This window comes from Lissotriton vulgaris, chromosome 9, assembly GCF_964263255.1.
Source record: "Lissotriton vulgaris chromosome 9, aLisVul1.2, whole genome shotgun sequence".
Classification (NCBI taxonomy): domain Eukaryota; kingdom Metazoa; phylum Chordata; class Amphibia; order Caudata; family Salamandridae; genus Lissotriton; species Lissotriton vulgaris.
The window spans coordinates 355,608,048-355,634,077 of record NC_141697.1 but is presented as its reverse complement, the minus strand read 5'-3'; the positions used below and the strand labels follow the sequence as shown (position 1 = coordinate 355,634,077).

The window sequence follows — 26,030 nt, the reverse complement described above, 5'->3', positions numbered from 1 at the left end:
TGATCTCGGAAGTGTTCCTCAGCCCAGTCACTTAAACAAGAAGTTTAGGGAAGCACTACCTCAAAAGTATAAGGTCTAACAAGAGTGAAGAAAATAAATGTAATATAGAATGTAAAAAGGATTAAATTCCTGTGACACCGCCAAGAAATTAAGCCAGTAAGACAGTGCATCTTACAGAGACAACTCCTCTCTGGAATGCATAAAGGACGAAGTACAAGTCATCCAGCCCTTGGGATACTGGTGAATTAAGGCACTCAGCCTAGTAGCTCTTGTAACAGTGCTACTGTAGCTTGGAAGCGGTGACAATCCCTTAACCCTATGGTTGGTCTGTGCAGAGGAGAGAAAGAGACTTTTAAGAGAAATCAGAGTGAGGTGAGGTATGAGTTGGCTTGATTTATGGCATTGGGTGGGCGGGTCAGGTAGTGAATACACTTTCAACTCATGATTATTTTGCATTGCGTAGGAAAACATCCTACCAAGGGTCAGTAGCGGCTGGTAGGGATATGGGGTGGCAGGGGAAGATAAAGAAAACGTACCTCCTCACTTCTCTCCGTGTCGTGCCTCGTTGTCCCCCTGCTCCAGACGGAAGAGGAATCAGTTAGGCTCCCCTGACCAATCAAAATGCTGCAATGCAGCATTGTGATTAGTCTGAGCGCCAAAGGGCAGCACTCAGATGGGGAATGGGGGCCTTGGCATGTTCTCCATGCAGGATGCAAAGCAGCCTGTATGAAGAACGTGCAAAGTGTGCCCAACTGTTTGGCCGGCCCAAGAGGGCCAGTCAAACATTAATGTGCACTTTACAGAGTGCCACCTCTCCTTCCCCTGAGCTAAGAGCAGAGTAGGCCCGCCCGCAAAGATGCAGGAACAAATAAAATGATAATAAAGTCCAGTTATCATTGTATTTTTCCTTTGTTTTCACTGGTAAAAGCTGTGGGGCGACGCTCCTCCGCCGAGCTGCCACTTCCTAGGGTGCTGTTCTAGTGGGTAATGGGATTAAAGTGGGTCACAGGGGATGCATGGCACACAGTTTCTGATGTATTACTCCGTTAATGTTTTCATGTACATGGTGATAAATGGTATATGGCTGAGATACCCGCCACCCCCTCTCAACACAATCCCCAAAGGAGGGAAACCGGAAACAGTTCTTGAAGTTTTTGGAAGAGGGAGGGAGTGACCCTCCCGGCCGTATTTATTAAAACAAAAATTAAAACATTATATTAATGTACAATTTCATTACCACATTGCGATGTTTGGCTAACCTTAACAGATTCTCTAATACAGAGGTTCTCCTAGCCGAACTAACATCCTACAAAACATTGACTTGAAATTTTGAAATTGTACATCCTAACGTTTAAGGGCCAACGGCAAGGTCGTAACCGGTGTCAAGATCCCTAACCAGAAATACCCCCCCCCACTTGGGAGGGGCGACAGGACTGAGGCGTACCTCCAGTGCAACTACCAATTTCCCTTGACTTGACGGGGGCACCAATAAACTCGACGCCATTTAAAGGTCGTTCGAGGACTCGTGTGAGGTTATCTAGAAGGTAGCGTAGACCTCCCCCCAAACCCCACACAACTTACCACATCTGCCGTCGCAGACGTCACTGGCCCCGGGAAATTCCCCAGGAGGGGGCTGTAACCCCTCCTACCCAGGAAGGGGCCTTGACCGCCTTTCCTTTTCTTTCGGCGACCCATCCTTAGAAGGGACCGCCTCCCCGTTGAGGGGCCAATGGCCACCTCTCCCGAGCGCTCCCATCCGTGTTGGGTGACGCCCACTCATAGGGATCTTCCAATTAGTGCTCACCGATCATGACCTTACCGCCCGACCAAAATAAATACGACAATGCTAACTAAATTACTAAATGACTACCTATGAAAAGACAGTAGCAACAACCACTTTATTAAAAGCATGCTTACTGATAAACACAAAAGCAGAAATACTTTATTTGCAAAACATAACACAAATCGACCAGACTTTATTGCATACTCAAAGTCATCACGATAATCACCATAACCTGTAAACGAAAATCAGAGTTATCCATCAAATTTTTATTCAGACATTATTAAAACCACTTGCTGTCTTCAGGGGCTGGTGGGTGGGTCAAAAATTGGCTCTTCGTTCCGTCTCGAGCTCACGTGCAGCGAGGAGGTGCAGCTTCAGAGCACAGGAACAAGAGGATGCCTTCGGGTCTTGCGTCCCCTTTTATCCGTCTTCAGGGCGGGCGTAAACCCGCCCCTGCCTGCCCCGAGGGCGTGGCCAGCCGCGTCAGTGTCTAGGCCAGCCCACTCTAGGGCGGGAAAAAGCGCGCCCCGGCTACGCCGCTTCGGGCATACCAGCCGGGACACGCCACCCGCCCAAGATGGCTTCCCGGGGGGATCGTGGTACTCTGCCATACGTGCGGGGGGACCGAGTGGTCGCCCCTTTCCATATGGCTGAGATACCCGCCACCCCCTCTCAACACAATCCCCAAAGGAGGGAAACCGGAAACAGTTCTTGAAGTTTTTGGAAGAGGGAGGGAGTGACCCTCCCGGCCGTATTTATTAAAACAAAAATTAAAACATTATATTAATGTACAATTTCATTACCACATTGCGATGTTTGGCTAACCTTAACAGATTCTCTAATACAGAGGTTCTCCTAGCCGAACTAACATCCTACAAAACATTGACTTGAAATTTTGAAATTGTACATCCTAACGTTTAAGGGCCAACGGCAAGGTCGTAACCGGTGTCAAGATCCCTAACCAGAAATACCCCCCCCACTTGGGAGGGGCGACAGGACTGAGGCGTACCTCCAGTGCAACTACCAATTTCCCTTGACTTGACGGGGGCACCAATAAACTTGACGCCATTTAAAGGTCGTTCGAGGACTCGTGTGAGGTTATCTAGAAGGTAGCGTAGACCTCCCCCCAAACCCCACACAACTTACCACATCTGCCGTCGCAGACGTCACTGGCCCCGGGAAATTCCCCAGGAGGGGGCTGTAACCCCTCCTACCCAGGAAGGGGCCTTGACCGCCTTTCCTTTTCTTTCGGCGACCCATCCTTAGAAGGGACCGCCTCCCCGTTGAGGGGCCAATGGCCACCTCTCCCGAGCGCTCCCATCCGTGTTGGGTGACGCCCACTCATAGGGATCTTCCAATTAGTGCTCACCGATCATGACCTTACCGCCACAGGCCGGATAGTTGACCGGCTATCCGGACCCCCCACGAAGCTCCTACCTAAAGGTCATGTTTTAACGTTTTTAACCATGCTAAGAAGTCTCCTATGAGTAACTCATTCCCCACCCGAGACAAATGCACACCATCCCCCAAATACATACTGTCATCACTAATACAGCCATGCGAAATAGAATGCAATGTCCTGGAACGGAACAACCTACTCACTTTGTTATTAAGCTTTCTAACAGAATGATTCAAAGCATGAATAGAAATAGCCCCTCGCCACACCTTTCGTGGGATCATATGGGACCACGCAATTATGCACCCCGGAACTCTCCTCGCCAACCAACTTACAGTGGAAAGCATTGCCTCCAGGAGAAGTCGTCTACCGGTGGTGACCAAATCATTGCCACCTAGATGTACTATGACTATAGACGGCGGTGACCTCGTCCGCCCTAACAAACCCTCGAAAAATGTTTGAAACTGGTCAATACAGAGACCGCCTCTTCCGTAGAAGGACACCCTGTACCCGTATTCCCCAGCTACGTGAATCATGTCACCTGCTTTGAATACGTCCGCGGCACGCCTCACGTGTGAGTGGCCCACGACCCACACCTCCTTTTTCACAGCCGGTGATGTCTGACCGCTGGCCCGGTGTTGGGTCGACTGCATAGTCCGCCCCGCCTCGTAGGCTTGCGCAACTGAAAATCAAACAAAAACAAGAGGCGTGAGTACATCATTACAGCTTCACAACATGTGTAACCGCACATACCTCTTATAACAATTGGAGGACCAACGCCCCACTCGTTTCACTTGTTCAACATTAAGACCCCTAGCTGTAGCTTCTGTAGCAGCCCCTATCCGAAAGGAATGGGTCCCAAACTCGCCCGGGTTCAAGCCCGCAGCGGCAATTGACATCGCAAGCACCCGCTGAAACTTAAATTTCGTCAGTGGGGTGGCGTCCGCGTGTCTCAACAAGGTCCCCCCCCATGATGCCACCCTTCGTGCTAGGTATTCTTCTAGACACTTTACCGGACACATGGAAGACCCGGGAATCCTGCGTATGATTATGCAGTCACCCATCCCACCTTGATCGGTCTTGGACCTGACAAAGGAGACCGTCATTGTCTCACCTCTGATCTGAACATGTTCCTGGCACAAACCCCCTGTCACATCCTGTTTGTTCCTTGCCACCAGTTCGCTTACCCGCATCGCCCCATGAAATGCCAGCGTAAAAGCGGCTCGGAACAACACTGTCTCAAACTGAGATGAACATGTGGAAGGGAGTGTGGCCAACAACTGGGCCAACCTATCCAAACCTATCGGGCGCCTCTCATCTACTCTGCGACCTTCAAGGCGTTGCCACCCACGCAGCGCTTTCTGTACAACGAAAGACGCTGTCGGGTCCTGGATACCATGAGCCCTGGCAACAAAGGAAATGGCAGCACGATGCCTCTGGGCCGTAGCCACCGATTTCCCAGCCCTACGTAAGGACATCAGAAAATTCACTACCCATTCCTCGTGGCCCCACAGCCCCTCTCTATCGGGCCCCAAAAAGGCTAAATAGGACCGAAACGCCCCTTCATATGCCTTCCTCGTCCTTGGTGCTAGACTCTCTCCCACGAGGTGACAAAGTTCGGGGCACCGAGAGACCAGAGAGCTTCGGGAAAGGGTGCCGGCTCTGGGTCCGCTGTGGGAAGGAAACCCGAGAAAGCCTGCATATGAAAACGAGACAGTGCATCAGCCGCCTGATTCATTACCCCCGGGACATGTTTTGCTCTGAATAACACATTCAGTTGCATACACAGTAAAACAATTTCTTTGAGCAGTCTTAAAATCATTTTACATCGTGCAGCCTGGCTATTGATGCACTCGACCACGGTCATATTGTCAGACCAAAAAATCACAGAGTGATCTTTGAACCCTTCGGGCCAGGTTCTCAGGGCCACCAAAATGGGGAAAAGTTCAAGGAAAGCAATATTACTTGTCAGACCATTGTCATGCCACCATGTCGGCCACCTTTGTGCCGACCATTTTGTGCCGAAGATGGCACCAAAACCTATGCTACCTGCTGAATCGGTCCATAGCCCCAGCTCTTCCGAGGACACGGCTGGTTCGTTCCAGACGACTCGACCATTAAAGTCCGCCAGGAATGCTAACCAAATGCGCATGTCCTGGCGGACCTCAGCCGATAGTCTCGTGCGATGATGGCCCTCCTTTAGGCCGACCATAGCTTGGGCAATTGAACGGGAGAAGGGGCGGGCCATTGGTATTACCCTCAGGGCAAAATTCAACTGTCCCACCAACTGCTGTAATTGATGCAGCGTAACTTTAGATCCATTTATACACACTCGGAGGGCTGCCCTGAATTTTAACACTTTGTCAGCTGGCAAACGAAAACAACCCTCACTGGAGTCTAACTCGATCCCCAGAAACTCAAGGCAAGTCGTAGGACCCACCGTCTTACCTGGTGCCAATGGCACACCAAACTGCTTCATTAACATACAAAATTCGGCCAAGGCCCGGCCACATTCGAGATCCCCGGCTGCCCCAAGGAACAGAAAATCATCAAGGTAATGCATTACATGGTGGAAACCCGTCTTCTTTGTGAAGACCCATTGTAGAAAACTACTGAATTTCTCGAAATAGGCACAAGATATCGAGCACCCCATCGGCATACACTTATCCATGTAATAACAACCCTGAAACATGAAACCCAGGAGACGCTGGTCGTCTGGGTGTACCGGGAGCAATCGGAACGCTGACTCGATATCTGACTTCGCCATCAGCGCCCCGGGCCCCAGGCGATTCAAAATGGCTACGGCCTCATCGAAGGATGCGTACCGCACCGAACATACTTCCGGATCTATTGCATCGTTAACAGAAAGACCACGTGGAGCTGATAAATTATGAATCAATCGGAACTCCCCCGGGTCCTTCTTGGGGACCACCCCTAAAGGAGAACAAACAAAATCATGCACCGGGGGTACACTAAACGGGCCGGCGACCCGACCTCGAGTAACCTCTTTTCGGATCTTATCCTGTACCACGGTCGTATGCTGCAGGACCGAAAGTTGATTTTTACACTTCTCCACACCCTGAAAGTCCCCTACCGGGATGCGGAAACCATACGAAAATCCGTTCCGCAGCACCCCAGCAGAAGTACGATCCGGGTATTCACTGAGCCAGGGAATCATCGCCAAGGTATCAATCGGGGTAGGTAAAGGCGCCCCTCGGACTATGTTAGACCTGTTTGGCGCCTCCTCTCCCCCCGTTATCACCCGTTTTGGCTCTGCACGTGGACTCAGGATGGGGCGACCCGCACCCACTACATTCATGTTTAAATTTACACGATCCCTGGGGTCTAGTACATTTACCTCTGTTGAAATTAAAGCACAACCCCCTTTTTCCAGTATTGCCGGCAGGTCTCGACTGATCGTCGGTACCCGTACCTGAACGAAAGGGCGTCCCCCCATATTGGCGGGAGGATTCGCCAACATTACTTCCTACCAATGGCATTTTCAACATACCTGTCTCCTTCATTTTATCCCATGTCAAAGAATCATAACAATCCCAGGTCAAGCTTTTATTATGCTCTTTAGCCTTTCGAAAAAGATTATCGTAGCAAAACCAATGGTTACCCTGGTATGATGTCGAGTACCCCATGATTCGCGACTGATAGGTCGGCAATTCGGAAAGCAACTCGGGCCTACGTTCCCCCAATATCGACGTAAAGATTCCCCATGCATTGCCCCAATTGCCAATATTCTCATTCACTTTAAAGGCGGCCATTTTTGCGCGCCAAACACTCGGATGCATGAGGTCTTTCTGACCCTTAACATGCTCCACTTCATAATGATCAACAAGCAACGAGAAGATGTTCACATATTCCCCATCCCAAATCTTTTCCTTAATTGCCAAAGGCACATGTTGACCCAACCTTTCTCTACGAGAGGGTGCTGACTCATCCCTCGCAATCGGCAATGGCCGCTTACCTGCACCGGACGCTGCCTCTGCGGTCGCAATCGTCCCTTGTGGCTTGTCAACTACTGCAACCGGCGCGGACACCTTGGCTGCTTCACGTTTCTCGCGTAATTGCTTCATAAGCGCCTGCGCCTCGGCAGCCGTGGCGCCCTCACTACTTTCGCCCAACCACGCTGCAAGTTGTGCTGCCAGCTCGGGCGGCATATCTTCATTGGACACCGGGGTGACCACCACGGGAATCGGATTCCCCTCCGCCGGTACTGGGGTTGGCGCTTCGAGCGGGGTACAGGGAACCGGGACGTCTCCCCCAGCTGGTCCCCTCCTTGGCCTCTTGGCTCTCCCTCCTGGAGCTGCTCCAGCCGACGGACGTTCCGGCCCCCCTTCCCCGTCTCTCTCCGCCACCCGTTTCTTTAGCTCGGTCATCTCCTTCATGAGGACCCGAACCATCTGTTCGGTCGTCATTCTCTTCCCGCCTTTCTTGGGCATTTCTCCGACAGAGTATCTGTAAGACAAAAGAAAGATTACAACGCTCAAAATTGGCTCTTCGTTCCGTCTCGAGCTCACGTGCAGCGAGGAGGTGCAGCTTCAGAGCACAGGAACAAGAGGATGCCTTCGGGTCTTGCGTCCCCTTTTATCCGTCTTCAGGGCGGGCGTAAACCCGCCCCTGCCTGCCCCGAGGGCGTGGCCAGCCGCGTCAGTGTCTAGGCCAGCCCACTCTAGGGCGGGAAAAAGCGCTCCCCGGCTACGCCGCTTCGGGCATACCAGCCGGGACACGCCACCCGCCCAAGATGGCTTCCCGGGGGGATCGTGGTACTCTGCCATACGTGCGGGGGGACCGAGTGGTCGCCCCTTTCCAGTAAGTCTGTTTAAATTAGGAGGTGGGATTGTGTGCAATCAACGTTCCACAAACTGACAGGTGTTCTGCCCAGTTGCTATGGATGTGAGACAACTTATCCATTTTCTATGATGCCAGTCCTGAAGCGGAGCTCGCAGCAGTGGTGCTGGAACAATTTTCAACATAGGGCTGTAGCCATCCATGTTACATCACTGAAGGCATAGGGATTTTGAAAAATCGAAGCATCACACCAAAGAACAATTGTAGCAAATTAGCCACCTCCATCTCCAGTAGGAGAGCGGTAAGGGTGTACATATTGCATTGTCCATTTCCAACAAAATGCCATTAAATTAGCAGACACATCAGGTGTATTGGTTAAAATATATATACATAGTGCACAAACGATAATGTTTGTAGAAATCAGACGTCAGTAAATATTAATCATTTCTGCATCACCAAGTAAATTGTCTTTTTTTTCTATTCTCATAAACTATTTTTTCCATAACTATCCAAAATTACATACAATGTGCCTCTTTTGTGCTTTCCTAACTGCTTGTATATTTTTAAATATGTGTATAGTTAATTTATAGGTATTTACATTTTGTTCTGCTAGAAGACAAATGACATCCTATAGCTCTTCACATTCCCTGATCCCAGCAAGATTGTCACATAGTTCAATTAACAGTTCTCTTACTTTGCAGTCGGAAAAAGAAAAGTAGGTAAACAGCAATGTCCAAGTTAAAATAATATGAGCACATTGCCATTGAAATACCCAGACATTTGACCTCTGTCTTTGAAGGCACAGCAAATGTGACAAGATAAAAATAAAATTTAAAGACACCTTTATTGATCATTCACCTTTTGAACTAGAGCATGGCTACTTGGGAGGTAGGGGTGGAGTGCTGCCGCACCCGCTCACAGCTACATCCAGCGCCAATGAGTCCCAGCCTTGTTGACCAACTAAACATGGAAGCAAATGACCATTCAACTGAATTGGATACAAGCTTTGCGAAATTAATTTCATGATTAGTGAAGCTGCACCCTTCCCATGGAAAAACAGTCTACTCCACTGTCTGGATCTCTTCAACATTGCTTTGGAGAGGAGTGATGTAACTAAACAAGTCAATGCTCCCCAACTAAACATTGCTCACAGAGCTTTTGGCGCTGCAATTAAATTATTTGGTTGAAATAGCAAACTACTTGACGCTTCCAACCTGTAGCTGACATGAAAAATTGATGGTTGGTCTTGACAATTCCACCAGCACATTACCAACATTGAGTCAGTGTAGCATGTATTCTGGACCCTACAAAGTCTCATAAAAATATACCATTACTTTCCATAAAATATTAGCATAACTACACCAACTTACACGTAGGGTGCATATTAAAAAGGAAACATTGACAAACTGGTATGTGGCATGTGAGAGAGCACAGAGAAAATTCCCACCACATAGTAAAAATACATAATTAGCTCATACCTGTTGGAGACGAAGAAGTAGTTGCAGCAACGGCAGTTGGAATATTTTTGACCAATAATGTCTTACTGTCTCTACCTAAAACAAAGATCAATGACAGTAATGAATCATGTCTTCACAGGAGGTCCGGATCAATTCTTTGAAAGCATGAATAGCTAAAGCGCAAAAATCATTCTTTAAATATTTTTTAAAAATGAGAATATTTTAAAAAAACATTGCGCACACCATAAGGAGAATAGTTTCTTTTGTGCCAGGCTGTCACATTTCTGAAAAAATATTCCGGATTCTAGATGTCCAAAATGTGAGAAAAAACCACACTTACGCTTTCTATCAAACTGTTTTTCACTGGCGGTCCTGCATATTTTTCAATGCAAGACAGCATCTTTTAGAAGAACATTTAGATTATTTTATTATATCAATATGGTTAATCGATATATTAAAATACCTGTATTGTCTCATCTCTGGAGTCCATTCAATGAATGAAAGCTCTAGTGTTGGATTTGACCAAGAAGTCTGGTCAAAATATCCGATTTGCATGTCAATCATTTATAGTGCATCAGAGACAGTTGAAGAAGGTCCAGGTGCCACCATTGTCTAGGTCAATCTGGTGCTACTAGAATCATCTTTGTTTCTGACTTCTGCCAAGCCAGGTCCTCCCTGGACAGGAAACAAGCATCCTAGGACCGGTTTCGGGCTTTCCGCTCTCATCAGCCAGGATAGCTTGGTTCCAGTGGCACAGTGAGCACGGGACCCACATCTGGGCATACCCGGCGGTCATAATGGGAGAAAGCAAAAGACACAATTGATGGACGGAATGCTGAACAAATCAAAACATTCACCCCCAGTCAAGAGATCTGGGTTAAATCCACCATTCTTTTGCTTACCACGCCACTCCAGTTCAGACCTGGCCCTATGCAAAGTCAGCATTGACCCTGTGCCTCATGGGAACAGTCCAGCCCGAACTGCCAAGGCAGGTCCTCCCTAGACCAGAAACAAGCATCCTAGGACGTGTTTCGGGCTTTCAGCCCTCATCACTTAAAATAGCTTGATTCCAGTGGCACAATGAGCCCGGGATCCACGTCTGGGCATACCTGGCGCACTTAGTGCAAGAAAGCAAAAGACACACAATTGATGGACGGAACCTTGAACAAATCAAAACATTCACGCCCGGTCAAGAGATCTGGGTTAAATCCATCTTTCTTTTGCTGACCCTGCCCCCTCAGTTTGGACCTGGCCATATGCAAATCAGCCTTGACCCTGTGCCTCATGGGAACAGTCCAGCCCGAACTGCCAAGCCAGGTCCTCCCTGGACCAGAAACCAGCATCCTAGGACCGGTTTCGGGCTTTCAGCCCTCATCAGCCAGGATAGCTTGATTCCAGTGGCACAGTGAACCCGGGACCCACGTCTGGGCATACCCGGCGCACTTACTGAGAGAAAGCAAAAGACACACAATTGATGGACAGAATGCTGAAAAAATCAAAACATTGACCCACAGTCAAGAGATGTGGGTTAAATCCATCATTCTTTTTAGGGAGGACTTGGCCTGGCAGTTTGGGCCGGACTGTTCACATTGGGCGCTGGGTCAAGACTGGTTTGCATATGGTTGGGTCCAAACTGGAATGGCATGGTGAGAAAAAAACCGATGGATTTAGGCCCAGATCTTTGTACTGGGGTGAACATATGACATTGTTCTGCATTCTGTCCATCAATTGTTCTTTTTGCATTTGTCACCCCGAGTGGGACGGATATGCTCAGATGTGGGTCCAGTCCTCTCCATGCCACTGGAGTCAAGCTATCCTGGCTGATGAGGGATGAAAGTCTGAAACCTGTCCTAGTATGCTTGTTTCCAGTTCAGGGAGGACTTGGCCTGGCAGTTCGGGCTGGACTGTTCCCATATGGCACAGGGTCAAGACTGATTTGCATATGGCTGGGTCCAAACTGGAATGGCATGGTGAGCAAAAAAACGATGGATTTAGGCCCAGATCACTGTACTGGGGTGAATGTATGACATAGTTCTGCATTCTGTCCATCAATTGTTCTTCCTCCAAAGATAGGAGCAGTGATTTCCTCATGTACCTTTCAACTTTATAAGATCACGAAAATGAGGAAATATTTTATCTGTGAAACCAATATTTAGATAATAATGGCATTAGTGATGTCTCACATTGACTATGCGTTTTCCCTCTATTTAGGATTGCCAAAAGGATAGGATCAGAGGCTGCAGACAGTACAGTACCAGGCAGCTAGGCTGGTCTTCCGTCAGCTAAGATATTGCATACTAAGCCCTTAATGAGAAAGCTGCCCTGGCTCCCAGTTGCCCAGCAGGCCCTCTGCAAAACTGGGTGGATTATTTTGAAATCACTTAATGGGGAAAGGCCCATTTTTCTGTCTTCCAAAGTTCGAAGCTCCATCCCAAAAAGCTATCTCAGACCACCTCACAACATCTTGTTAGCTATTCTTAACTTAAAACAAGCATTGGCATAGCCAATAGTTCTCGCGTTTGGGACCTTATAAGTGTATAGCAAGAGATATTGACTTTGCCTATTTCTTTAAGCTGTGCAGTACAGACGTCTGTAGCATCCTAAAAAACTATAATAATGAAGTGTCAGAAGCATTTTTGTTACCGTATATATGACAAAGAAAGCATTATGTACAACTGAAAAACCATATTAAAAAAGTATTTACGATAAATAATGTCCTGAGTTTTTATTATCCAATCCATGCTGGCAACTTCTATCTGCCTGTCCCAATTGTTGCTTGTTATGTTTTTTTATTGTTATTGAGGGGCATAAATAACAGGAGGGTGAACTTTGGGGAAGAGTAACTGTATACTAGTCAGTGAGAGAGTCAGTCAGTTAGTCAATCAGTCAGTGAGAGAGTCAGTTAGTCAGTCAGTCAGTGAGAGAGCGAGTGAGTCAGTCAGAAAGTCAGTCAGTGAGAGAGTCAGTCATTCAGTGAGAGAGAATGAGAGAGGCTGGTACTATCTAAAAAAACCTACATGAAAATGAATCCTTGCCAGCAGCAAGCACTTATGACCACACTTGACCTTGAAGGTCAAAATAAATAAAATGAACCAAGCCCCAGTAAATTACCCAAAAAGGGAACTCAGTTGGAACAATTTTCCACGAGCCATTTGAGCCAACATCTAATCTGATCTGACTGTGTTGAACTTGGCCCTTTTTGCTGGGTCATCCCTGAACTTTTTGCCTTCCTCCTGGTATTCTTTCTGACCTGGTGTTGGTGGTTTTAGGACTCTGGGCAATTTATTGCTGCTGTCCAGTGTATAGTGCATGTGCTCTCTAAGGTAAACATGGTAAGATTGGTCTACACCTGTTTAGCATATTTAACTTACCTATCAGTCCCTTGTAAAGTGGTATCTCATATATCCAGTAGCCTTTCAAACCTGTCTCAGTTTATTGCCGCTGTGACTTGGCACATACAGTGGCTGCCACATCTGTGACTCCACTTTTACTAAATATCAGTTACCCCAAAGGTAGGCCCTAGCTAGCACTATGGGCAGGGTGCACAGTAGGTAAAAGGTAAGACAAGTGCCTTAACTGTGTGGCATGTCCTGGTAGTGACAGTAGTACATGTGCCTTAACTGTGTGGCATGTCCTGGTAGTGACAAACAGCCATTTTGGTTTCTCACTACTGTGAGGCTGTCCTCTCACTGGAATGCATTGGGGATTCCCTGAAAAGTGTTTCAGTAGTAATTCCTGACATGAGAGGAACAGCGTGATCAACTTTGGTATGTTTGGAATAGTGGTAGTAAATGCTGTGTGATGGTGGTGGCAGATTTATTATCACTATTTTAGAAATGCCACTTTTAGACGTTGGCATTTCTTTGTCTTATGTGTATTTGTGCCTGCCTGTTCCGTATTGAATGACTGGCTCTAAGTGACAGGGACTGGGGAGGTGCTGTGTCTCTAGAGGGGCAGGGTGAATCAGAACTAGGCTGAATGGACCTGATCTGCATTTGGAGTAGTGAGAGGAGGAGCCCCTGACCCAGAATAGGTCTGTGGCTGCCTTTTACAATGCAGGCTACGCCCCCCTGTGGTGTGTCTGGGGCCGGAGCCTACACTAACAATGAGGGTGCTTGTGAACTGTGAAGAAATGTTTGAGTGCCCCTCAGAACTGGTTTGGACCGGGCCCAGAGCCCTGTGTCAGGGGGAGAACAAAGACGACATGTACCATAAATATTGGGGCTGTGACCCCAGAAAGGAGAGGAACTTTGGGTGCTGGCCTGGAGCCAAAGGACTGCTGGGCGAGGAGGAACCGTCTTGGGACCCGGGGGTCCCTACGTGTTGGCCTGCCATTGCCCAGCTCGGCCCCTCTAAAATTGGGACTTAACACCTCATGAGCGCTTCATTCTTCATTGTCCCCTGGAGCCTGAGGAGGGGGCTCCGAATTTGCAGCTGGTAGGCGCGGTCGTACTGTGGCAGAAGAGCCACAGACCGGAAAGCCAGGTGGCTGTTGCCTGGTTGGTGGGGGGCTCCATGTGGTGATGATGAGAGTCCAGTGGAATTTCCAGAGCCCCAGACAGAGGGCTCCAACTTTGGCCGCGAGGAAGGCGGGACGGGCACTTTGTGCTACTTTTCCCTGAGTCCGAGAAGAGGGCTCCCGCTCTGCTCACTCAAAGCGTAAAAAACAGTACGGCAGGCAAAGAGAGGCTGACCTGGGGCGTGGCCGAGCGTGAGGAACAGCGCCAGAGCAGGAACAAGCTTGGCTGAGTGTGGGCTGGGCTCCCATGTGCCGAGAAGAGCCCTGCGCGTTGGCCAGAGGGAGACGGAGCCTCGCAGGGTCACCCGATGCTGAGAAGGGACCAGACTCTTGCGGCGTCACTGCAATGACGTCCCCTTGATTGGCCCAGTGGAAAAGTAGAGCCCCGTTGAGTGGGGCATGGAAGGCACATTGTTGGTGCCTGTCTGTGCTTACAGGTACACCGCCAGATCGCGGGTAGCTGCAACAAAAAAAGAGAAGTCACAGTGAGTGGGGCTGGCCAGGCACAATGCTGGTGTCGGTTTCTTACAGCTGCGCTGCCAGATTGCGGGCAGCTGCAACAACGGGGACATTTCTTTTACCTAAGAGTGAGCAGGGTGAGTGGCACCCTTACCCCATTAGAGTACCGGCCAGTGGAGGCCTTGCGATAGGAGAGCCTTGATAGTTGGAAAAGGGCATTACAGGACAGCACAAGACGGGCCCCGAGGAAAGAGAGTTGGCCTGGGGATCATCTGGTGTGGCGTAAGGCCCTAAGGTGATGTGTGCTCCTTACTTGTGTTGCTGTGGTGAACTGCTAATTTAGGATGTATTCCTTTTTTTTTTTTTTATCTTTTTATTACCAAATTTTTCCCATATTTTACATGCATACAGGGCAGGACAGTAGATTTTACATTACATTACACATAGCTAGGCAAGTTAACAGAGGAAAATAAAATACAGTGTTTTTAAGTTCCATATATATCAAACAATATTCATACATTCTAACCAAATCAATCCAAGCCATCAAATATTTTAATCAAACCTTTCATTCCACTCTCTCTTCTTTCCATCGAGTGATAGGGCCCCAGATCTGTCTACCAATTTTCCTACCCTTTTTTCCCTTTCTTGCGTAGATCTCTATCTCCAAATTATATATTGAAAGTAATTTAGCCAGCCATTGGTGGTATGTCGGAGTTTTAGGATCTAGCCATGCCGATGCAATACAGAGTCTTAATACCGACATAGCTAAGAATAAGAAATATTCCCATCTCTCATTTGCCCTGTTGTTACTCTGCTGCTGTCCATCCCCCTCTTCTTTTACCCCCAAAAGAATGGTTGAGGGAGTAAGAATCACAACTATTGCTAACCCTTGATTTATAAAACCCTCAATGTCTTTTATCAGCGACTGCAGGTGAGGGCATGTTGCAAATATATGTATTAAGTCTGCTTCTGAGCCCCCACATCTAAAGTAATTCATTCCAGTTGTACCACCCCATTGGGTGCCTGTAAAGGCGCTGAGCATAACAATGTGTACCCCATTTCTAAGGATATATAGAAACTTTCCTCGCTAATTTCCAGACTATGTTTCCACTTAGTTGCCCATTTCTCTATATCATCCTCTTTTGAGATCAGCATTTCTGTATAGAATCTCTTAATGGTGCAATCCTCCCCTGCTTGTATTACTTCCATAATTGCATTTTTATTAAACCCTGATGGACCTCCTTTCTTATTATATAGAAAACTCCTAATTTGTAAATACTTAAAAAATTGTCTTCTATCTAATGCAAACTTAATTTGTAGTTCAGAAAACTGGTAGATTCCCTGCTGCCCCAAGATGTCTCCCACCTTTCTAAGCCCTTTTCTTTCCCATTCTGCCAATATAGTCCCAGATGTAATTTCCTCGGATAGATTTGGGTTTCCTTTCAATCTCGTATATGCATTATACCGCCCCAACCCAAATCTTTTTGTGAAAGCTTTCCAGACAGTATATGCAGCAATGAGTGTCTTAAACCGTGTCCTTTTGTAATAGCTGGGTTCAGTATACTTCAAGAGGACATTTTCTGCTTCTGGCCCTAGTAGCAAGCCATAGATTGTCAATGAGCCTAACTCATTCCCCCCTTCGTCTTCTCCCCCGCCCACCAAACCAACCATATTTTGTAAAGCTGCTGCCCAGTAATAAAACCTTAAATCTGGCAGTGCCCACCCTCCCCTCTCTCTTGGTAATGTCATGAACCTGAGTGCTCTCCTAGTTTTTCCCTTTGCCCATAAAAACCTATTAATCATATTTTCTAGCTTCTTAAATAAGTTGTTCTCAAATAATAAAGGGATTGCTCTAAAAAAATAAAGAAACTTCGGTAACACCAGCATTTTTACCACGTTGGTCTGCCCCAAAATTGATAAATGCAAGTTATCTATTCTATCTAAATCCTTCCGTACTTTGTTTATTAAAGGAGTTATGTTTGTTTCCACTAAGTTATCCAGCTCAGCCGAAATAATCACTCCCAAATATGTTCCAGATTTAGTTACTCGACTATCTGTACAGGTAGTATACCAATTTTTAATAATCTGGGTCTTAGCAGTGTTAAGTTTATAACCCGAGATTATTCCAAACTTCAGAGCTTCCATTTCTACTTGAGGAATAGCCTCCGTTGGATCTGGTGTAATTACTGCAACATCATCTGCATACGCCAATATTTTACAATACCCAATCCGTGTAGGTAATGATTTTATTAAAACACTCATTTCTATTCTCCGGATTAGTGGGTCCATGTACATTGCAAATAACAATGGGGAACAGGGGCATCCCTGTCTTGTACCTCTCCTTATCCTAAATTGGGTAGTAACCCCCGCATTCACCCTCACCGAGGCCACGGGATTTACATATAGCGCCTGGACTGCTTTGATGAACCCCTGTTTGACTCCTGCTCTTTCCAGTGTATACCACAGATAGTCCCAGGAGACCCGATCGAATGCCTTTTCTGCATCTAATAACATAATTGCCATCGGATCCCCTGAGACTGCTGCAGCGTCAAACAGTTATCACTTTACGCGTATGGTGGGTGGTGCCCCTCCCAGGTATGAAGCCATGCTGATTTTTGCTCACCACTCTGTCTATTATCTTAGCGTACCTTGTCGCCAATGCTTTAGAAAAGATTTTAGTGTCAGTATTCATCAGCATGATAGGCCTATATGATCCAGGTTCTTCTGCTGGTTTCCCTTTTTTTAATATTATAACTATTTCAGCACCTCCCCATGTCTTAGGTATTGAATTACCATCTTGTGCCTTCTGCATTGTCCTAAGCATGTCTATTTTTAGAACATCCCAAAATATTTTATAAAACTCTATTGGGATCATGTCTGGACCTGCTGCTTTTCCAGATGGGAGGTTTGATATAGCATTTTTTATTTCTTCCTCCAGAAAAATCTCCCCTAAGCTTTCTGCCTCCTCTCCCGTAAATCTAGATGCCGGAATTTCCTGTAAATAGTCTCTAATTTTCCTGGCATCACTCCTTATCGGTTCCTCATACAGCTCTTCGTAAAAAGATCTGAAAACTTCCCTTATTTTCTCAGTCTCTGTGTGTATCCTACCAGAAGAGTCCTTAATCTCCCTTACAGTGCCTAGTGCTTCTTGTTGTCTTACTAGTGTTGCTGTGGTGAACTGCTAATTTAGGATGTATTCCTAATGTGGTTTATGCAGGATGTGTTTATGCTAAGTGCCTTTACCAGTAGTTACTGGTTGTGTTTATCTTTCACTACTTGTGTGATTCTAATGGTGATAACAGTGGCCCGATAGGCCCTGGAATGTATATAATTCCCTGTAAAGTAATACCTTGTGTCAGGTTGCACAGTGTACAAATGTGGTTAAGTTGTAATGTGTTTATGAGTAATACATTGGCTATTTTGTATATAACCTTGTGTGGAGTTTCTTTTGTGGTGTGCCTAGTGTGTCACTGCTGTGTGTGTGTGTGTGTGTTGCGCAAACGGTTTATAAGCTACCTCTGGGATAGGCTTGACTGCTCGTGCCAAGCTAGCTTGTGGAGAAGTGTGTCTCATTGGTTAGAGGAGGCAGACCTGGAAGCAGAGGTCAGCCTGGGACCAGGGTTCAATTACCGGCTCGGCGGGGTCTTGAGTCCTAAAATGTCCATGGACTCGACAATTCTCGCTCCGGTGCCTACTCGATTCACGGGTTCACACTCTGCGACTCTGGGCAATAGCTTGCTTAATCTCCACAACGGCCCCTCGCGGCGGGATGCCTGGCTTTCACCTTGTGGATACCCAGCCGGGGTTATCTCACAGGGGAATACCAGGACGGGTTCCCTAAGCAAGCGCTTAGAAATCGCTCGGTTATTTGCGCTATATAAATTCCTGTACTTTTTACATTTACATTTACATTACCAAGGGGGTGAGCAAGGGTTATCTTCAGTGTGTAACTCCCTTGCCCTGATTAGAGTGGTGGTTTCTGCCTGGCTTAAGCGCTTGCCCTAGCCAACCAGAAATCCAATTTCTAACAGACTGTTAGGCAGACAAGGGCTTATATATATATATATATATATATAGATATATATATAGATATATATATATATATATCTATATATATATATATATATATATATATATATATATATATATATATATATATATATAAATATATATATATAATATATATATATATATATATATATATATATATATATATAAATATATATATATAATATATATATATATATATATATATATATATATATATATATATATATATATATATATATATATATTTCGTTCTTTAGGAACACACGAAGAACCAGATCATATGCTCACACTATGATCCCTTAAAGGGCTCTAAGGTAAAGAAAATAACAAATGCTTAATAGAAGAAAGAGAAATGCCCCCAAAGACACAGCGAACATCCAACCTGCAAATGTATGACTATAAATAATATCAATGCTGAAGAATAATGAAAAATCAAGGATGGTCTCAAAGACAAGAAGGATGAAAAAGCAAACCTTCTTCTATGATAAAACAGAAATTTGCCCAACCATGTAAGACATGGCCGTAAACAGCCCTAAGGTAAATATTCAGACACTGCATCTCAGATAATATTAGAAGCACAGCTCAGGAACAAACATGTTCCAAAATTGTACATAGAAATAAATATCACCTCCAAAAATGGAGGAAACGAAGACTATAAGTATTTGGAAGAATACAAATCAGACACCTTGAGGGGCCTCTAGCAAGAGGGATCACACTTCCATTGAAAACATTCTTATATGCAGGCAAGGAACACATCACATAATAAAGCTGGCATGACCTCCTCATTAGAAAGCATAACCTAAAAATTATACAACGCAGAAGCTATCCGTGCACCACCTAAATTCAATTAAAAGTGTACTCGGCTAAAGTAGTGAAAAGGACTGCGGTGGACAAGCCGGAGACCAAAATTACCCTGAAGTGGAAATCCAAAGTATTCGCAAAAGACAAATATACTATCTGTATCAAAGGTCTTGTAATTGGCACAAGTAATATGTCTCTATACGAAATACTGCAAATAAAAAGTAATGCATATCATCATACAGAACTGCTTTGAATGAAGTATGTGAAAAGGTAAACTTCCTACCCAGAAGACACATCACCTGCAAATGACCTCTAAGCATAAAGCCTATTTTCAGAGGAAAAAAGAAAAAGGTAAACAATACCTCAGGTGTCCTTGTTTCACATAAAATGTTAAAGACCGTATGGAAACAATAACATCTACTCAATGCTCCTGCCCTGCCGCAGCCAATGAGCCGGACACTGTTCCGCACACCAACGCCCGTCCCAGAAAACTCTGAAACCTGCTGCACCCGCCGCATCGAAATAAAGCTGTACTTGCCAAACCATCTTGACCTGTGCAAAATCCAGGGCCACACTGTTGAATTCTTGCAAGAACACCAGCCAACCTGCAAATCTGACCGGACTCCCATTGTGACCCTGACCCTGTGGTGAGGGAGTACCGCCCCAGACATGGCCATGCCGAGGCGCCTGCAAAACTTTCCTTCCTGCCCTCACCACCCGGCAAGCAAAGTTAAGCAAACCCAGAAGGTGCTGAACGGACCTCAAATCAATATTGCGGGCACCGAGCACCTGATTCAGAACCACCTGCATCTCAGCCACCTTCTGCACCGGCAACCGCGCCTGACATGCCACCGAATCCAAATCAATTCCCAAAAACGTCAGACAACGACTAGGACCCGCCGTCTTCTCCGGTGCCAACAGCACCCCAAACTCCTGTGCCAACAACTGGAAATGTCCCAGAGACACGCCACACTCTCCCGTTAGACCCTTCCCGACATACAGAAAATCATCCAGGTAGTGTGAAACCAGCCAGTGCCCACTCCTTTCCACGAAGGCCCACTGCAAAAAGGAACTGAAGGTTTCAAACAACGCACATGAAATCGCACAAACCATCGGCAGCACCATGTCCACAAAGATGGCCCATTCAAACTGCATGCCCAACAAGGCGAAATCCACCGGGTGAATGGGGAGGAGGCGAAAGGCCGACTTGATATCACATTTAGCCAACTCTGCCCCCTTCCCACAGGCCCTTACCAAACCAATGGCATCATCCACCGACGCATACAACACCCTGGAATCTTCCTCCGCAATGAAATCGTTCACCGTACTCCCTTCCGGCCAAGACAAATGGTGAATCAGTCTGACCTCCCCTTGCTCCTTCTTGGGAACCACCCCCAACGGTGAGATGATAAGATCCGACATTGGCCACACGTCAAACGGACCAGCAATCCTGCCTTCCAACACTTCCTTTAGCAATTTGCACGCCACCACCCCCGGCAATTCCTAAGCCCAACGCCTCTCCCGAGGACCCTGATAACCAATCCGAAATCCTTTCTTACCATGCCCCGACATACCTGCTCGAGCCGGTGGCAGCTCGTCTTTGCATGCCGTCACCGCTGCTGCCACCCCTGCAGTTGCGGACCGAAGCGTTCGAGTCATCCTGACCCACGCCTGGTCCAGGACTCCGGACTGGAGGAGGTCGGCCCTCCCAGCCCGACCAAGCACCTGTAACGCCGCACGGACAGCCTACGCGTCAGGCACTTCCAAGGCCCCACTTACCAGCGTCCAACAAAAGCTGCGGGCGAAAGTGGGAACCACACGCGACCTCCTGCGCACCGGGACCGCTCACTGAGGCACCAGTGGCGTCCCGCAACAATTCCTTAACAGGCTACCTCTCCCTAACTTCCCCCGCTGACCTGACAAACTATCCTAATCCCTGCGGCACTGGGGACAGAAGAGGAAGGACTTCCTCTCCTGTCCCCTTAAGTAGCCTTCCCTAACCCCCACACCTTAACCCACCCCCTAACCTAACTCCCGCCTGCCTGTCCCTGTCTCACGCGAACACCCCAGGGGAAGACTGGTCTGTTGACCTCACTTCCCCTGGGGGCCGCATTGTAAATTCATGCCAAAGGCACCCTTGTTATTGCTGATCCCCATATTTTGCAGTTCTCTGTTGCTCGACCTCCTTGTTCATGCTATAAGCACACACGCAAAAGGGAAAGATATCCTTTGGGGTTTACTAGGGGGATCAAAATCTTGGGCAGAAGAGTTACGCATGTATTTCGTTTGGATTCATTGGGAGTGGTTAGGTTTTGCATATTAAGTTAAGTGCATACACCAGTAGATGGCGCTGTTGCTGCACTCTGGGAGTGACCAATTGTGAGTTTCTCATCGGCTGAAATTAACTTTTTATGCGAGGAGTTTTAGTGGGCCGGGTGCTTAAAAGCAGGTCGCTATCGAGGGCTCCATTTTCGTCTTCAGGGTGAAAACAAATATATATCATCTCAGCAGCAGCACCACTGCTCAAAAAGTCTTTGATGTAATTTCAAATCGACTCTTTCATTCTTTACATTTCATCATTTCAGACCTGAAGCATTTTTCAATACTATATACAACAAAGCCATTCTTTTTGCTTATTTATCTTAAGCAACTAACAACCAATAGGGTCTCCATTTTCTCCCTCAGGGTGAAAAGAATAAATAAATCTCAACTAAGCAGCGGCACCACTGCTCAAAGCCTTTGATGTCATTCCAAATACACTTGTTTTAGTTATTTCACAGGCTCATCATTTCAGAACTGAACCATTTTCAATTGTATATATTGTATTCAACAAAGCCATAGTTGTTGCTTATTTATCTTATGCAACTAACAACCAATGGTAAAGCCAATAGTCCTGACTTGTTGCAGGTATAATTTTCCTTGTTGTATCTGATATATCTGGATGCAATGATAAAAGGAAAAATACCAGTAGAGTGGCACACTATGCTAAGCACAGATTTTTAGCTTACATGTTTTAAGCCATGCACTTAATTTCATTGGCTATTGCCCTTTGAGAGAACACCAGTTTTTCCATCCTACTTAAAGCCCTCTAACCAAGCTATCCATGTCAGGTATTTATATATCGTCGTAGTTTGATCTAAAAATCTATTTTTAGGTACTGTTGCATGTCTGTTTATAGTAGAGAAATACTGCTATGTAATGAGTAGTAGAAGTGATGCTTTTTTCAGAAGTGTATAGGGATTTTTATTTTTACTAATGACAGTTCACATTTTGTTTCTTTTCAGCGTCCTTACTGTCCCCTACATTATTTCTTTAAGTTTATTCAGAGCCCAGATTTAGAGCTATTTTTTAGCAATCATTATATTGCACTTATCAAGCAGGATGTAGGCCTCCGTTTAGAATCTGGGGTATCTATTCGTACAATGTCAGCATCTTTCCCGATACACCCCCAATCTCCCTTTGAAGGAGACCAGGGGATCCCATGGGTGGGTTCAGAGCGTGGTATGAGTTACTTGACTGTCCTTTGGAAATGTTACACTTCAAACCTATCCACATGATTGTTTCACAATGCATCATTCTCTCAATCTTTGTTACAGTTTATTTAAATTAATTATTTTGTAAATTCCATGCATTCTGTCTCTTCTCATGGTACAATTTGTCCACCAAAGGTCTCCACCATGCCATGTCCTGCCCAACTTAGCCCCACACCAAATCTCCCCACTCGAATCTCCCTATCCACACGCCTCTTCTCCCATGGTCATATGTGCAGCCCCAGTAAGTATTCAGCCCTTGAGGAAATGTTTGTGAGTTCGCATGATATAGAGAGTCCTGGGAATCTCGATCATTAGGCCCTCTGGGCCAACCATCCTATACAAGGTAAAATCATGAGGAGCAGTTGGAACTGGTACTTTTCGGTTGGCTGAGGTAGTGCCCAAGGCAGGCAGAACCTACCAATCCTGTCAGAATTAGGTGATTACACTCGCTGTATGGATCCATGTTAAAATATCGATGTTAAAAATGTAGATGAAAAAAATATCGATGTGAAAATATCGATAACAAAAAGAACAACTTCCTATACATAAACAGAGAAGTACAATATTATTGACACAAAAATATCGATGTAAAAAACATAGAAGTAAAAAATATTGACTTAAAAAATGTATATAACTTTAAAAAAATATTTAAATAATATTAATGTTGACAAAATACATTTAATTAAATTATTAATTAATAACTAATAAACCTAATTTAATAAATATAAACACAAAAATGCATATATTTACTTAAATGCATTTTATTAACTATTAACTTTATTTTAATTCATAAACTTTTTAAATTATATAAAAATAAAATATAGACATATATAAATTATTTAAAATTAAATAAAATGTTCTATATTTAATAACACATTTAACTAAAAAAAACAACATACATTTAATAACAAAATAAACACAATAGTAGTGGAAACGTTGGATAGCGAGGGGGTAAAAATTACTATTCCCACTCCAGTGAGTGCAACAGTAGGGAAAGCGCTGGATAGCGTAGGGATAGAAATTGCTATTCCAAATCCACTGAGTGCAACAGTAGAGAAAGCGCTGGATACCGTAGGGGTAAAAATTACTATTCCCACTCCAGTGAGTGCAGCAATAGGGAAAGCATTGAATAGCGTAAGGATAAAAATTACTATTCCCACTCAGTGAGTGCAACAGTAGGGAAAGGGTTGGATAGCGTAGGGGTAAAAATTACTATTCCCACTCAAGTGAGTGCATCAGTAGGGAAAGCGTTAGATAGCGTAGGGGTAAAAATTACTATTCCCACTCTAGTGAGTACAACTGTAGAGAAAGCGCTGGATAGCATAGGGCTAAAAATTACTATTCCCACTCCAATTAATGCAACAGTAGGGACAGTGCTGGATCCCACAACAATAAAAATCTAAAACATCAACTTTTTTAATAAATGTAATTTCCAATGTTAACATAATTAATATATAACAAAAAATATATTAGTAACAAAGATAATAAAAAATTATTAATTGCACATTAATGAACACTATACTATCCACAACACACACCTAAAATGAATTACAGAATTATAATTAATAATTACTAATTAATTAATAGAAATTTATACTACCCTTCACACCATTTACACATATAAACACCACAACACACATCTAAAATTAATTACACGATTACAATTATTAATTACTGATGAATTAATGGAAATTAATGCATTAATATTTAATAAGTACTCAATAATTGATTACTTACCAACCTTCACACCATGCACACATATAAACACCACAACACACACCTAACAGTAATTAAACAATTAACATAATGAATTATTGATTGATTAATTGAAATTAATTAACAACTGATTATTAACTATTATTAATTAATCAATTATCACATTAATTATTCTATACATTTTATATAATTAAATTACTTCCCACCCTATTCCCCCTATAAACCCACAACTGGCTACGGAACTAAAAACTCAAAATTCTAATTAAATAAAATATATTAACTACTATAAATTATAATTTAAATCTATATATTTAAATTACTTCCCACCCTATTCCCCTATAAACCCACAACACGCTACGGAATTAAAAACACAAAATTAACCTTAAAATAAATTAATAACTACAAACATTTTAAAACATGTAATAAAATGACAAACAATTCTCATTAAAACCACAAAAATACGTAACGTTATTATTAATTCGATATTTTTGTCAACTATATTTTTGTAAACGATATTTAATACATCAATATTTTTTAAATAAATATTAATTACCTGTTAGTTGATATTCTTAGCCACGATATGCTGTTGCCAATATTTCTTCTCAACAATATTTTTGCAGCTATATTTAGGTCCCTCAAAACTTCTACGCCAATTTTCCTGCTCTGCACCCAATGTATAACCTGCGCTCACCCTTGAAAAGCTTGCCACTGAGCAGTCAGGCTTATCACAGAGGCAATGTGTGAAACATTGGCACAGCACTCTCACACAATACACTGAGCGTCACAAAAGCGACGTGTATGTTAATAAAGATTGTATTCAACAAACATTAATATAACATGAACATCATGTATTTATGAGCATAAATCACACTTGGAAATATTACTAGCAGTACTAGGCCCAACAGTGTAAAAATGAAGTCAGTACACCCTTGGGAAAAATCCTATTTTACCCCAGCACCCGTATGCGGTGTGATATGTTGTCAGAACTGGGTTCACCCAGGCAAAAGACACAATTCAAATCCACATATTTCTGGTGTGCACCCCAGGTCACACCGATATCCAGAATGTGTACACATAGTAATTCATAACACTTTTGAGTATTCATTAGGTAATGAAACAAACAAGTACAAAAACACTGTTGCACAGTGCAACTATTAGCTGGCTGTTCTCATGAAGCACACTCTCCCTGCATTGTAATGCAGTACAAAGGATATCGGCAAGCCCATATGAAGCACACTCGCACACACACGCACTCAGTGTAGCGATTTCCCTCCCGCATACTACCATTCACAGGCTAGTTCCCAGGGTTAGAGAGCGCAGAAGCCACCAGAACTACAAATACCAGTAGGCCATGGGGCGATTACAACTGAGGCAAGGGAGGTCCCAATATAAGCACCGCCTCTGTAATGGGAAGGTGCTTGACAATCTTCCTTCTGATTTGGAATGGCGGATGGTGTGTCCCCGCCGGATCCCAGCTTGAAGACTTCAGCCGCGTTTCCCATACCTCCGTATCCTG

General features: G+C 44.9%; 1 protein-coding gene across 2 annotated transcripts in view; it reads right to left on the bottom strand.

The window, feature by feature from the left end:
- PPP4R4 (protein phosphatase 4 regulatory subunit 4) overlaps window positions 1-26,030 on the bottom strand; it is a 1,899,245-nt gene that overhangs the window by 325,890 nt on the left and 1,547,325 nt on the right. For both annotated transcript variants that reach the window (XM_086937722.1, XM_086937723.1), the window contains one exon: window positions 9,458-9,532. In XM_086937722.1, the coding sequence (XP_086793848.1) occupies window positions 9,458-9,532 (75 nt within the window). The remainder of the gene's footprint in view (window positions 1-9,457; window positions 9,533-26,030) is intronic.